This window comes from Desmodus rotundus, chromosome 6 (genome assembly GCF_022682495.2).
Source record: "Desmodus rotundus isolate HL8 chromosome 6, HLdesRot8A.1, whole genome shotgun sequence".
NCBI lineage: Eukaryota > Metazoa > Chordata > Mammalia > Chiroptera > Phyllostomidae > Desmodus > Desmodus rotundus.
This window is the reverse complement of record NC_071392.1, coordinates 17,350,625-17,364,380: the sequence shown is the minus strand read 5'-3', so window position 1 is coordinate 17,364,380 and position 13,756 is coordinate 17,350,625. Positions and strand designations below refer to the sequence as shown.

Below are 13,756 nucleotides of genomic sequence, written 5' to 3'. Positions count from 1 at the left end.
TACCTACCCCATACACACACACAGGAGTTTTCCTTTTCTAATCATCTGATTCCCAAAGAGTAAATGGGATCCTACCAGTTGCTGGATCCCAAAATCTGAGATTCATTGTTACTACTTTACTCTACAATGGCATCTAATTAGAGTCTTGTCAACTCTGCTTCACGTGTCTGTGCTTTCTCTATATTCTTATTCTTTCACCCTGATCCATGTAACCATTGTATCCTATGTCCTAGTAGCTTCCTAACTAGGTTTGTAACTTCTTGTCTGACTCTAAAATGTTTTCTAAACTGTAGCCCCAGGTGGCTCCTATCATCCTATTATAATTACAGGAACATCAAAGCATTGTAGCACGTGTCTTTAAATTTGTTTATGTTTATTGATTTGAGAGAGAGAGGAAGGGGGAGGAGGGAGGGAAAGGGAGACACTGGTGTGAGAGAGAATCTGTTGCCTCCTGTATGTGGCTGATCATAGATCCAACCCGCACCCTAGGGATGTGCCCTGACCCGAAATCAAACCCGCAACCTTGGGTACATGGGACGACGCTCCAACAACTGTACCACCCGGCAGGGCAGTAGCATGTGGGGGGTTTTATTGATCGTTACCTGTTTGCCTCTCCACCTCAACCAGTGCTTTCTAAATTTCCTGCTTACTTGCCATATTCTAGTCACTCAGGCCTTTTTTTGGGTTCTCAAGCACATCCAACTTTTCCTGTCTCAGGGTCTTTGCCCATGCTGTTCCCTCTGGTTGGAACTTTGCTCTTCCCCCTCTTCACCTGGGCAATGCCTCATTATCCTTCAGAAACTACTGCTTTCTCAGAGATGCTTTTCCTGATTCTCTTATTATTAGTACCAGTTACATTCTTCATAAGCCTATATTTCTCCTGTTTAACATGTCACAACCTGTAATTGTTATTTTGTGCATTCTTTGTTCATTGTCTATATTGTTCTTTTAAATTAACCTTTAGGAGATCAGGGATCATGATTATTGGACTCACTGCTAGATCCTCAGAACCTAACTCAGAGCACAGATTATAGCTGAAGAATCAACATTTGTTGACTAAATCTTATTGGAAAGAGAACTGAGGAGAAAGAGCATTGGCTCAAGAGATTGGGAACAGAACCTCTCTTGATTTCCTGTAGCCCCTCCTCCACACCACACTCCCATTCCTGTTTTTGAATCATTCCAACCCAGTGCAGACCGTGTAGCTCAGGCCCATCAAACGCCTTTGCCATTGCCTTTAACATCGACTTGGCCCCATCTCCATAAAGCCTTAACCTGGGGGTCCCGGGCTTTGAGCTGTACTACCTTGCAATTCAGTTCCTTGGGCTTGTTCTGCCTTTGTTAGATTTACCGATCTCCTTAGTGGCCTCTGCTCCCCCTTCTCTCAATTCTTTTGCATTTTTAGCCTAACATTTATCTTTTTTTAAAAGGCACTTGTTCACTTTTCTATTTATATTTCTTTCTTTTCTTAGTCCATGCAAAACCCTGCTGATTATGCAGCGTTCTTTGCCCCCCCCCTTAAGCTAGAACCAATTTCTTATTTTCTACTCCCAAACAGAACACTGAGATAAAGCAAGGCACATAGATTCATATGCCATCTTTCTCCCACTCCAGGAAATTTTGAAATTCTCAAAATTTTAAAAGTTCAGTTGGAAAAGGGTAAATGTATATTTTTGTCTATAGAGCCATGGCATCTTACAAATATCACCTTTACAGAAAAATAAATTACCAAGGGGACAATATGTACAACAGATAGATCAATGTGGTAAGCAGCCCCCCTTTACCAGCTGGCCACCGAGAGACAACCACAGCAGACAAAGAAATTGAACTGAAACCACTCAAGGGAGAGAAGGAAGTAAAAACCCTCACAGTGATAAATGGGACACACAGCAGGTACTAAGAGTAACCTTTTTAGAGACTGTAAAGTAACTGAATGAAACCAACAATACACAAGAATGAATTTCAAAAATCGTCAAACATAGCATGTAGCTGTTTGGCATGCCAAGCTCTTCTAAATGAATCCAAGTCCAAAAATCTCAGAACCTTGTCAATGGCCCAAGACTCAAATCTTTCGCTGTACAGAAGGAAACAGTCTTGGTCCTCAGAATGCCTTTCCTTCACACACCCTCCTCAATGTCCGCGCACTGCAACCTTCCTTGTATTTAACTCATCATGCATTGTGTCCAGTTCCAATTCTGCATTATGATAGTTTTCTTTTTAAGAAATAAGCTGTTAAATATTTTGAGTATATTAACAAAATAGGTGTTTTGCTGTTAGAGCTGTTTTTGTTTTAACAGTAGCCAGGAAAGTTATAACTAAACTTGTGAATTTGGGTGAGGGGGACTTTGAATTGGCAATATATTTAAGTATCAGTTGTCCAATTAAATCTTAGGTGTAGTCTTAATTTATGTCAGTTCTTAAACAAAACAAGATAAATGTCTCATAAATAGCAGTAACTAAATTTGAAGAGTTTACCTCCTGAGTCCAAATTTCTGTTATTTCAGCCAAATACAACAAATAAATAAATTTTAAAATTCAAACATATCAATTTAAGGCAATGATTCCTGCTTTGGAAGGAAGTAGAAGAAGATGCAACCAATGTTGAACATCCAGGTACAGACATTGTATCAATAGCATGGTAATTACTAAAGCAACAAACTTCTTATATACATTACACAAGACCTGTGTATGCTCTATTTCATAATTATAACTCGATAACTATCTTTATATAACCTAAGGTAGTTTTACACATTAAGTTACCTCAACTTGCATGATTTTTGTTTATATTTTTATGTTTAAGATTCCCTCATGTCATATATGAGTGAAATAAACAGTGTTATAATATATTTGAGCAACATTCAAGTATACATGTGGTATATGCACATGTATTTACATCAAGTATACAACTTGATACACGTGGAAAATATAACAAGGTTTAAGATGTGGAAGATGAATTTGGTAGAGAGGAAAGAATGAAAAAAATCAACCCTTGGGAACATTTCCACTTTGAGTCTATGACTTGTGATCCGTCCCCACTCAGCTGAAGATAGCCAGGGACTCCAGGGGATGAGGGGACAGAAGTTCTCACTTCCCAGAACTGTCCAACACAAATGAATGTCCATCTACCATGCCTGGCAGTTTCTGCAAGCCAGCCAGTTATGGAAACAAAGTGCAGTTGGGAGAGGGTCGTGGCACTGTGAACTTGCCCCAGATCAGGGCATCTAGTGACCCAAACATAGGCTATATTGCACATTAGCGAGCATTGCGAACTGCCTCCGAGGAACTGCTTCTCTCTTCATCTCCCCCGCACACAAGCATGGGCGCGCACCCACGCGTACCTTCTTTCTTCAGGTGACTTAAGCTTTTATCCTACTGCTGTTACTGATTTCACTTTCAGATTTTAAGTCCCTAAATCCTAAATCCATTAGGTTCTCACCCCTCAGTGAAGAAACTGATCTGCTGAAATAAATGGTATAAGGAAAGCAGTTGAAATTCATAGACAGTATAGTATCCTATAAACATAAGCTGCCATTGCTGTTATTATTAATGTCATAATTATCATTATGATTTTAATTCCTCAGAGTAATCCATGCAGGGAAATAATTGGCAGGAAACAAGTTCGAGAAAGAACTAAGATATCCAACAGCCGAGCCAAAAATAACGAGAAATCAAGCATACATCTCTATTTAGTAAACAATAGTTATTCTTCCTTATCCCAATATTGACCTGGAAAATATTCCTTGGACCCTGGAACATGCATACTAAATCACAATGAACTATTAATGCCCCAAATTGGTTATGAAAAGTACATATTTCCTAAGAGAGAGTACATGACCTAGATGTTACCAAGCCTTGAGTCCAAGGTCAATTTCGTCAATGGTCTCACAATAAGCTCCCCTTCAGAAACGGATAAAAATAAAATGTCTATAATATATAAATAGAAACCATACATGGAAAATGAATTTTCTAGAAATATAGCAAAAGCAGGCAGTCATTGTTGTGGGCCAGTCATAGCTATTGGATGCCTAATATGTATAAAGTCCTTGATACAAGAATTACATTTAGTTTTTAGAACAACTCCATGAGATAGGCAACAGTATTATTTTGCAGATGAGTTAGCTGATTGCTCAGTGAGGTAATATAACTCACTCACACTTAAAGAACTAGAAAATGCCAGAGTTAGAATTTGAACCCAAGTCTTCATACCTCCAAAATCAGTTTTCATTTCTTTGTGCCACTCTGACACCTCTGATGACATAAATGTCTCTTATTTTTGTATGTCAGGCAGCTATGAGAATAATTGAGCAAAAGGAATGCATGATCTTACAAATCCACCATCAACAGGAAAGTCATTTGAAGTTGGGGTTAGGTGTGTGTTGGTAGATTTATGCTTCCCTCAAGTCTCAAGACTTTCTTCAAGTCTTTCTTTTGATCCAGGATACACGTCTTGGAACCGAGGGCTGGTGTTTTGCCTTGACATTGAGCAGCAATGTCTGGCTCAAGTGGCTTTGCCTCATGCTCATCAAGTTCAACCCGGCAGAGCTCAACAAGCTTACTTAAGAATCAAGAGCAGACAAGTCTTGCTGGGTTTTTGGACACTTTTAAAGCAGGTCCCATCCTATGGAGATGGGCTTCACTCTATCGAGTCTAGTCTCCTCAGTCTCCCACAGACTCTCCGTTTTGTTGTCCCTTCCATGACTTTACACAGGGTAATAGCTATGCCTAGAACATCTTCTCTCCTCTGCCCACCTGGGCAGGTGCCCAGTCTCCAAGGCCTGGAAAAAGTTCTCCCTCCATGAGGAAGTCATCCTTGACCCTCACCAATACCTCTCATTTTGAACTATGTTTAAATATATTGTTTTGTGTCATCCGGATGTGCCTTCATAACATTTAATGATCATTGAGATGCATAACTTAGTCTAATTTTTAAGACTAAAGCTTAGGCTGCAAGGGTAGGAACAACTTAATTTGATACCTCACACTCTTCTGAGAACACGGGGGCTGAGTTGGTTGATCAGTTGACTATGCCAGTCTCTTCTGGAAAATACACATAAATTGTGATCGAGACCTTACCTTCATGCCTTCCTGTTTGGTTCCTATATTCAGGAGTAGGAACAAATAATGAGGCCAGGCCTCACTCAGTCAACGACTTTTTCTTGAAAATTCACAAGTACATATTTTGAAACAGGACTGCCAGGCTTTAGTACTAACTCAGCTGATTAAATAACATTTGGACACCAGGTAATTTCTTTTCTCCACATAAACTTTATAAAATACTATATTCTTCACAAAGTTAAGATTAGAAATAATAACATATATGAAAGCATCTGAATCATAGTTAACTATTAATAAATCATGCCCTGTGTTATTTCTACCAGATACTTAGCTTGAGCCACCCTGTTTCCCAAGGTGATCGATCTACCTAACCACTAATATTTTCTTTTTGCCTTGACCACATGATTTTAATAATAGATCACGAACTAATGGAACTTTTAATTGCTCCTCAGGAGTCTTAATACTGGCTGAAGATCATGGGCACTGAGTAATGTTGTAAGAGCCGCTGTTGACTATAGAGACTTCATTGATGCATCTGTTAATAATACACGTGCAGTAAACACTGCTTCAAAAGCCGCTCGGGTAGTTCGGGCAAAACTCTACAAGCCTCCAAGATAGTAAGTATATTTATTAGTGTATTCATTTGTGCTTTTAACTTTTTGACAAGACTTACGTGGTTTTATATGTTTTTGAGGACTTTATTTTATGACATAAATAGTAGTTATGATATCTCCACTGTTTGAGTTGCCTAACTGAGATAATTGTCTAATTTATCTGATTACCAAATGTTTTTTATGACAGTTTCTATCACTGCCTCCACTTCCAAAAGAAAATAAAGAGAGAGATGTTTCACAGCAACTCTTTCTCTATTCAGTTTTATCATCTAATGTTGCTATTTGGGTACATTTTTGTAGTTGCTGATGTAGTTACTTGAATTAAATCAAAAGCTAACTAGACACATGCTATACATTAAAAAAAAAAAAAAAGCCCTGGTAGGCTGTAGGTCCCGGCTGGTCACGGAGCAGCGTGAGGACAGCAGGGAGCTAGAGGAGCTGATGCCCACTGGGCAGTTACTCTGTGCCGGGCTTGGTCCTGACAGCTTTGTGCACATGGTCTTAGCCTCACTGTGACGTCACAGCAACCCATGAAACAGGTACTGTATTTCTCTCCCTGACCTAGTGAAGACACATAAATATCTAGTGCTACAGTTACACAGAGTGAGATGTATGAATTGAAACTATCATTCGATTTAAATAAAGAATATATACGTTAGACCTGTATTCATGAGAAGGACTATGTGACTTTGAACATCACAGAGGAAAGCAGTCACATAGTTTCTTCTTCTCCCTCTCTCTCTTAGAAGGACTATCAGAGTCTTTCTATACTGTCATCTAATTTTTATGGCATTGTCCATTTGGCATGCTGAAATGAACATCTATCTGCAGAATGACTATCTGGTAATTTGACTAAACTACTGAGACAAAAAAGTATTTTGAATAACTTTGGATTCATTTATTTAGGTACAGAAATGCTAGAAATGCTGTTTAAATGAATAACATTTCACATATATATTTTACTATATATACGTATACTATATATATGTACATATAGTGATATATATACTCATATATAGCATGTATACTGTATTACTGTTACTAAATAATCTAATTATTAAATCTTTGTAATATATATTACTAAATCTATAGTAATATATATTTATATATATACTTGTATGTAAACTATGGATATTTTATATATACCTATAGCAGTATATAGGTATATATAGTAATATATACTTATATATAATAATATGTATACTTATATATAGTGTATATACTTATATATAGAGAGAGAGTAAATAAAAATTTCTTCACTTCAAAAGTTAAAGACTCAAAATCATTTGAACAGAAAATTGTTGGGTGTTTTCTTCTTTTGGTGGGTATGTGCATGCCCATCAAATTTGTTTTAGTTTTTATTGACTTTAAAAACAAGAATTTCAGTTGGGATGGCTGGGCTATGCCCTTATTTACCAATAAAATTAAGTATTACCTAAGTAAATATACAAAAAAGTTAAACTGCTTAGCCATATTCAAAGCACATACTGGATGATCTGACTAATAATTAAGTTAATGCAGAGAGCTATCTTGAACATTTTAGGCAAAAGCGTCCAAATAAAAGACTTCGACTTTATTCAGATTGTTTGTATCAAGCAAATTGTATCAAATTGTATTCAAATTGTTTGTATCAACAAATAGATGGCTGAAGGTGACCAAAATTTCCTTGAATAATAACTACATTTCCCCGTAGTTTAGCTTGGCTAACTTCTCTAATTGCCGATTATCTAATTGCCCTACCAGGGGTGTCCAAACTTTTGGCGTCTCGGGGCTACACTAGAAGAAGAGTTGTCTTAGGCCACACATTAAATACACAAACACTAATGAAAACTGATGAGCAAAAAAAAAAAGCTTTTAACTAAATTTACAGTTTTGCATTGGGCTGCATTTATAGCCATCCTGGGCGGCATGCAGCCCACAGGCCATGGGTTGGACACCCCTACAACCTAACCCCAGTGTGTAACAAGTAGCAGTTGAGAATAAGAGTGTATTTCAGATAAGGAAGGGATTCTTTACCTGAGCTTTCAGATTTCATAAATAGAGTTCACTATATCCAGAGACTTGATCAAAATTAGTCTGTATGTTCAAACAATACTATTTATGCATGGAGAAATATCTATGAGATTACACACTAAATTTATAAGGGTGGCTAATTTAGATGACGTGGTAGGAAAAAGAACTTCAGTTTTAATCCTTTTTAACCCTTTGAAATTAGATTTTATTTATGAATTAATTGCATAATTAAAATTAGTTTTAAAATTATATATAAATATACATTTGTGGTTTTATTTTCTTAGGATAGGACAGTGTTTTAATTCATGCTAAAGGATATGAGTCCCTTATGTTATATATTTTGACTCTGGTGAATAATGATATGTTATATGGTAAGAGACACACTAGCTCCAAATTTTGTATACTTGAAGTAACTGTTTGAGGGATTTCTCTCACTTTACTGTTTTTTTCCTTAAATGGATTGGACAGATTTAAATATTAAAAATAATACTTTGGAGCAGCTATCATTTATATCCAGCACATCACTTGCATTGCTATAATGTGGGTCAGAATGTACAGTAGGTGAATTGCATCACAATCTTAACATTGGCTCAGTTGCTGCCATGGTGCATCAGAAGTCCACAGTGCTGAAGACTGAGAAAGATGAGTGTCACACAGAAACTCAGAACCATAGCCTTGTCTATTTAACTCCCTGTTAACAGATCTTACACATCAATTATGTTTCATATGACTATATCTTTTCCAAGGCAGTTTACTCAACGATTCATTCACTGTTATCTAACGGTTGTGTCTTCTTTGATGCTTTTAACGAGGTGACTATATCAGCGATAACAAAGAATCAAGAAGAAGCAGAAAACTGCAAAGGCATGTATAGCTTTCTGTCTCTATAAAATTGTAGTTAAAAGATTTTTTCCTTCTAGATGCTCACATTTTTACACTGATTGCAGAAGCACCTGTTGCCCGGTTATGAAATAGTGACAGGAAATAATCTGTATAAGCATCCATCTCATGGATTTTAAGCCCTTTATCTTGATACTATTTTATTTTTAAGCTATCTTTTAAATTTTTAAAAATATTTTGGGTCCACGCAATCAAACTACTTATCTGAATTCTTAGTGCCCTTGGCCTACATAAAAGAGCTTTTGATGTTGGGTTCCATATATAAGAAGTAATCCTTTCATAACACAGTTTTTATTTCCCTTGACTTCTAAAATTTAATTCAGAAATTTATAATAATAATTTTAATGTGTTGAAACACTTCATGGCACCAATCAAAACACACTCCAGTTATAGACTACGGTTATCCTGATAAGTTATTATAAAACACTATCTTGTGTTCATAAATAATACCGATTTTTGATTCATAAAATACCAGAGAGATTTGTAATCTTCTGTCTAGTTTTCTTCTGCATGTCCCTGGAGTCTTTTCAGGAAGTAAAAATTATTATTGTTGTTGTTATTAATAATAATTTACAAGTGTGAGGAAATAAATCCATTCCGCTGAACTGACACACAACCTCCCGTGACCTGGCCCTAACCACTCTTCCTGACCTCATCTCTCCCGCAGGCACTGAAGCCCCAGAGGGGCCTATCCTTCCCGGAAGATAACCCACCCTGCGCCAGGAGTTTTCCTTCATCTGTGCTGCCTGAAACGTTTTCCTTTCTCATGCCCTTCTCTGCCAGTCTGTGCGCCCAGTATTAGCTGCTTACATCTATTCAGTGCTTACTTACTCCATGCTGTGCTTTTAACTAAGAGCCTTATTTGTGCCTTCTAATAACACTATTTTACAACATAGGAGGAAACTTTGGCTAGTCGTGCAGATAGCAAGTGGCAGATCTTGGATGTGTACCCAGATAGACTCCAGGTTTCACACTGTGCTATATTACTTAACACTGTGACACACTAATTCCAAGTCCCATTGAAGTTGCAAGATCAAGAGAAAATAACAGTTCTCACGTGGATGTTTCATTGGCCACCCCAACTTCTCTTCCCTTTATCTGCCCCTCTGTCTCTCTGAGGCCAGATTCTAATTTGTCGCTGACCAAGTTAGTGATGTTCCCATCACGTTTCCTCCACTAGGCATTCTGATTCATTTTCATGGCCTGTGTGTGTAAGACAGTAAAATGCCGTGCACATGGTAATCCCCCTGTAAATGCTGGCTGTGTGAACTCATCAATGACGGAATTGAGAGAACTCAAACTGTATCACAAATGACCTCTGAACAAATAATTTTAAAAAAATCAATTCAGCAAGCCTATACTTTGATAAACAATGATGGCAAGTTGACATTGATTTCTTCACAAGTTTGCTTTTTTAACTTGAGTTTATAAAAGTGACCAGCTGTTTGGGCATTCTAGTTTCAAATCCATTCATTCAATCACACGCAGTTTTAAAATGTTTTTTTACTGAATCAGACAGTAGAATTCAAAACTATTGTTCTAGGGTCACAGGTGAATTCTAGTTACTCTAAAGAATCAGTTAAAAATGGAAGTAAGTATTTATGATGATGACTATATATTACTGTTTTATTTGCTTTTCACTGAGATTCAAAATTTTCATTTTCTTTATGTACACATATCAACTAATCTAGATAATAGTGAGTAGTCTGGGAAGAGAGATAAAATTATTTAATTATTTTTCTTACATGCTGTCAAGCAAGTGTAACTATTTTTTATTCTTGAATATAAATGGGATACTTTGATACTATTTAGGGACAACCTAAGTTCACTCACTCAGTCTCTTAAATACAGGAGGGGGAATGGTTGAAGTGTTTGAGGCTTCTCCCACATAAGCCATAAAAAAGATCACATTTTCTTCCCCTTGCTTAAATGTTGCTATTCCATTTCATTTTGACAATTGTCTCATAGAAGTTTTAGGGTCAGACCATTTCTGTTAAATAATAACAACTACAACTCTCAGAATAATCCCTACTACATATAGGATGTAAAATCAGATTTAAGCTTTGCCTTTTAGACTTTCACATATAAATTTAAAATATTCATTAAAAATTACATGATAAAGAAAAAGGTAAATGATTCAGAGGTTGGTAGTAACGTACTGCATTTAGAACAAGGATTCTTGGAAGAATTCAATGTTAAACTTGAACACCATTTTTCTTTTTCTTTCTAACTTCTGCAATTTAAAAACATTCATTTCACCTTGAAAAATTAAAATATTAAAACAAATTTTCTAAAACAGAATTGTACTGGTTTTAAGAATGCTAGAATTTCCCTCAAAAATAAATTACTTTGGAATAATTTTTTCTTGAAAAATGGTAATTTTCCCCTCAGTAACTTAAAGCACAAGTAACTAAGCCATGATTGTTAATTACACCTACCAATTGTCGGGGATAGAATAACATCCTACTTGATTACCTGAAGTAAGATCAAGCGACAGACCCAGAAGGACATAGCAGCTATATAACTTAAAGGAGAAGGAAAGTTGATTTTCACAATGAGATCCCTACTGGAAACAGTGCTGAGTTATTGTACTCGCTCAAGGGGCCAGGGGTGGGGGTGGGGGGGGGATAGATCTCTAAGGCTTTCCTGGACATTCACCTAAAGTAAATAAACCAGAAGCTCTTTGGGTCAGCCATCTGACCTAGAGAAAAGTACGACATTTTCTCTAAGCATTAGGCACTCTTTGAGCTGAGTTATCCTCCAATGAGGATGTTGCTAAATACCATACCATTTATTGTTCAACTTACTGCCTAGAACTTAGGGAGAGTTTTTAGATGCGAAGTACAGAAAGCTAGCACGGGGAGTTAAGAGCAGCGTTATCTGGGATAAAATGCGCCTTCACACCCACGCCGCGGCTCTCTTTTTGTCATGCTTGTGTTCCCTTTAGTGTACGCGAAAATAAATGCATAACTATCCTCGCTTGGTCCGGGTGCAAGTAAATGATGTAACAACACTCTCGTTTTGATTTCCCTTGTAAAAGAAACAAGACGCTGAGTCTGCCCTTGACAGGTGTGACCCCTCATCTGCACCCCGGGGCAGTCTTGCGGATTCAGCTGGCGAAAACCGCCCCCTCCCAACTTTCAACAAAGGCATTTAATTTGGTCTGAAGCCAAGTTATTAAAAAGAAAAGAGAACAATTAGGGTGCTAAATAAAAGGGCACCATCAAGAGCCTTGCCCTGCCAACACGAACCTACAAGCAGGCCAGAGGAGATTTATGCTTCTCTGCCCCAGGGTGGGGTGACTAACGCACGCACACGGCCCATCACCTTAAAGAGGTAAAGAGAGTGAAATGGCTCAACGTACACACACCCCGCTCCATACCGGGGACGAGTCTCCGAGCTGCGGCTTGTGCTGTCGGAGGGCCAGGCTGAAGCTGACCGCCCCCACGGCCACGCTGGACACCCCCAGCCCTATCTCCAGCACGGAGAGCACCAAGAGGCTCCCAATAATCTGGCCGCTGGTGCACATTCTTCCTCGGTCATCATTCCTTCCAGGTCAGAGCGGGAAACCAACCATCCACCTTCTTTCTTCCACTATCCGCCTTACCCCTCCCTCCCCCTACCAGACCCCAAAACTTTTCTTTCTTCACCAGCGAAGCATTATCCACAAGGACTGGATTTCCAGAGCCGGAGACCCTCTTCCCTGACCGGGCCAGAGGCAGAAGAGCCGCTCCACCCCCTGGCACGTTCAGACAGCACTCGTGGGAGGATCGGGGGTCGGGGTCCAGGAGCGCAGAGGAGCCCGGGCGCAGGGCTTCCCAAAGAGGAGCCTGCGAGCCGGCCCGCTCGCGCGGCGCTGTCCAGAGTTCTGCCGCGTCCCGCGTCTCCGCGGGGAAACCCCGCTCTCTCGCTCGCTCCCTCCTCCTCCTGCCCACCGTCAAGCTCCCCTTCCTTCCCTTGCCAAGGAGATGAGCTTGGCTCCCCGCGATGCTGAGCCGAACTGCTCGGCGCCTCCCTCTCTTGCTCCCGCTCGTCTCCTCTCCTTTGTTTTCGCGGCAACACGAAGTGCTTCTGCGAGTCCTGGTCCCCTGGCTGAGCGGGCGGATGCTATTCAGCACCACGCGCCTCGCACTCGCTGTGTCGCCAGCAAAAGCGACCTTGTCTGATGGCCTTTTTCCGTCTGGGTTTCTTCTCCGTCGTCGTCCTCTTCCTCCCCCTCTCTCTGATCTGACTCTCTCTCATCGCAGTGACCTCATCGGGATTTCAGAGGGTGACGGAGGAGGGAAAGGCTTGGTCTATTTGTGGGTCTAGAACCAATACTCCTGTCTGGCCCTTAATTGGTCTCGCCTAGGGACCCTAACCTCCGCGACACGAGCGATCCCCACCTCCGCATCTCCCTTACTCGCCTCCGCCTGGGCTTCTATCCGGGTGGGAGGGAAAGGGATGCCTACGCCAACGCGGGGCTCATTCTGTGTAAAACTTACCTGCGTGTACTCGGGGTGGGGGCGCAGTGGGCAAAGAAAGGCGGAGCGCGCGCCGAGGATGGAGAAAGGCCAGACTCCTAAATTCACCAAGGAGCGCCTCTCTCTGAAGAGCTAGACTCAAGATTGCTCATAAAGAGCGTCCACTCTCCCGTTGCCTTCCTTGTTGGGTGCAGGGGGACATGCGATTAGCTGGGGCCACACTTAGGTGGGGATGTGGCCGGCAGATCCTTGCTGTCCCCTTGCTCCGCATTCCGGGATGCGTTGCCAGACCAAGCAGGACTGGGACCGTGTGTTCTCCCTGGGATTCCGAGAGATGTGCACATTTAAGTACTACATTGGAAAGGACACAAAACCAAAATCTGGCACAGGGCACCATTGTTTATGACAGTGTGCCCTCGTCAGGATCATCAGGGCAGGGGCCGGCCTTGACTTGGGGATTTGTGTCCTGTAGGCTGATGACGACGCCACTACAGATGTCTGCAAATCCTTGAGTGGGGACCCTGTTTCAGGTCTCTGATTTTACCCCATGAAAAATCACAAGGTACTCCCTCAAGGAGACTCAGGAAGTGGGGGAATGAGAAGGTGTTTGGGGTATCGTCTTTCTCAAAAACTGGATTCCCTAGTTGGACATGGATTGACGGAAAATAGAAGACGGGGGGGGGGGTGAATTTGGACACATTACCAAGACCA

The 13,756-nt window shown here is 40.1% G+C and overlaps 1 protein-coding gene across 3 annotated transcripts in view; it reads right to left on the bottom strand.

Annotated features, from left to right (window-relative positions):
- TMEM196 (transmembrane protein 196) overlaps positions 1–13,182 on the bottom strand; it is a 49,163-nt gene extending 35,981 nt beyond the window's left edge. For 2 of the 3 annotated variants that reach the window (XM_024562886.4, XM_045197289.2), the window contains exon 1: positions 11,965–12,843. In XM_024562886.4, the coding sequence (XP_024418654.1) occupies positions 11,965–12,111 (147 nt within the window). In that variant the 5' untranslated portion in view covers positions 12,112–12,843. Of the gene's footprint in view, positions 1–11,964; positions 12,844–13,066 lie in introns of those variants that run through there. The other variant, XM_045197290.2, reaches the window with a different exon arrangement.
- Positions 13,183–13,756: the final 574 nt, after the last annotated feature.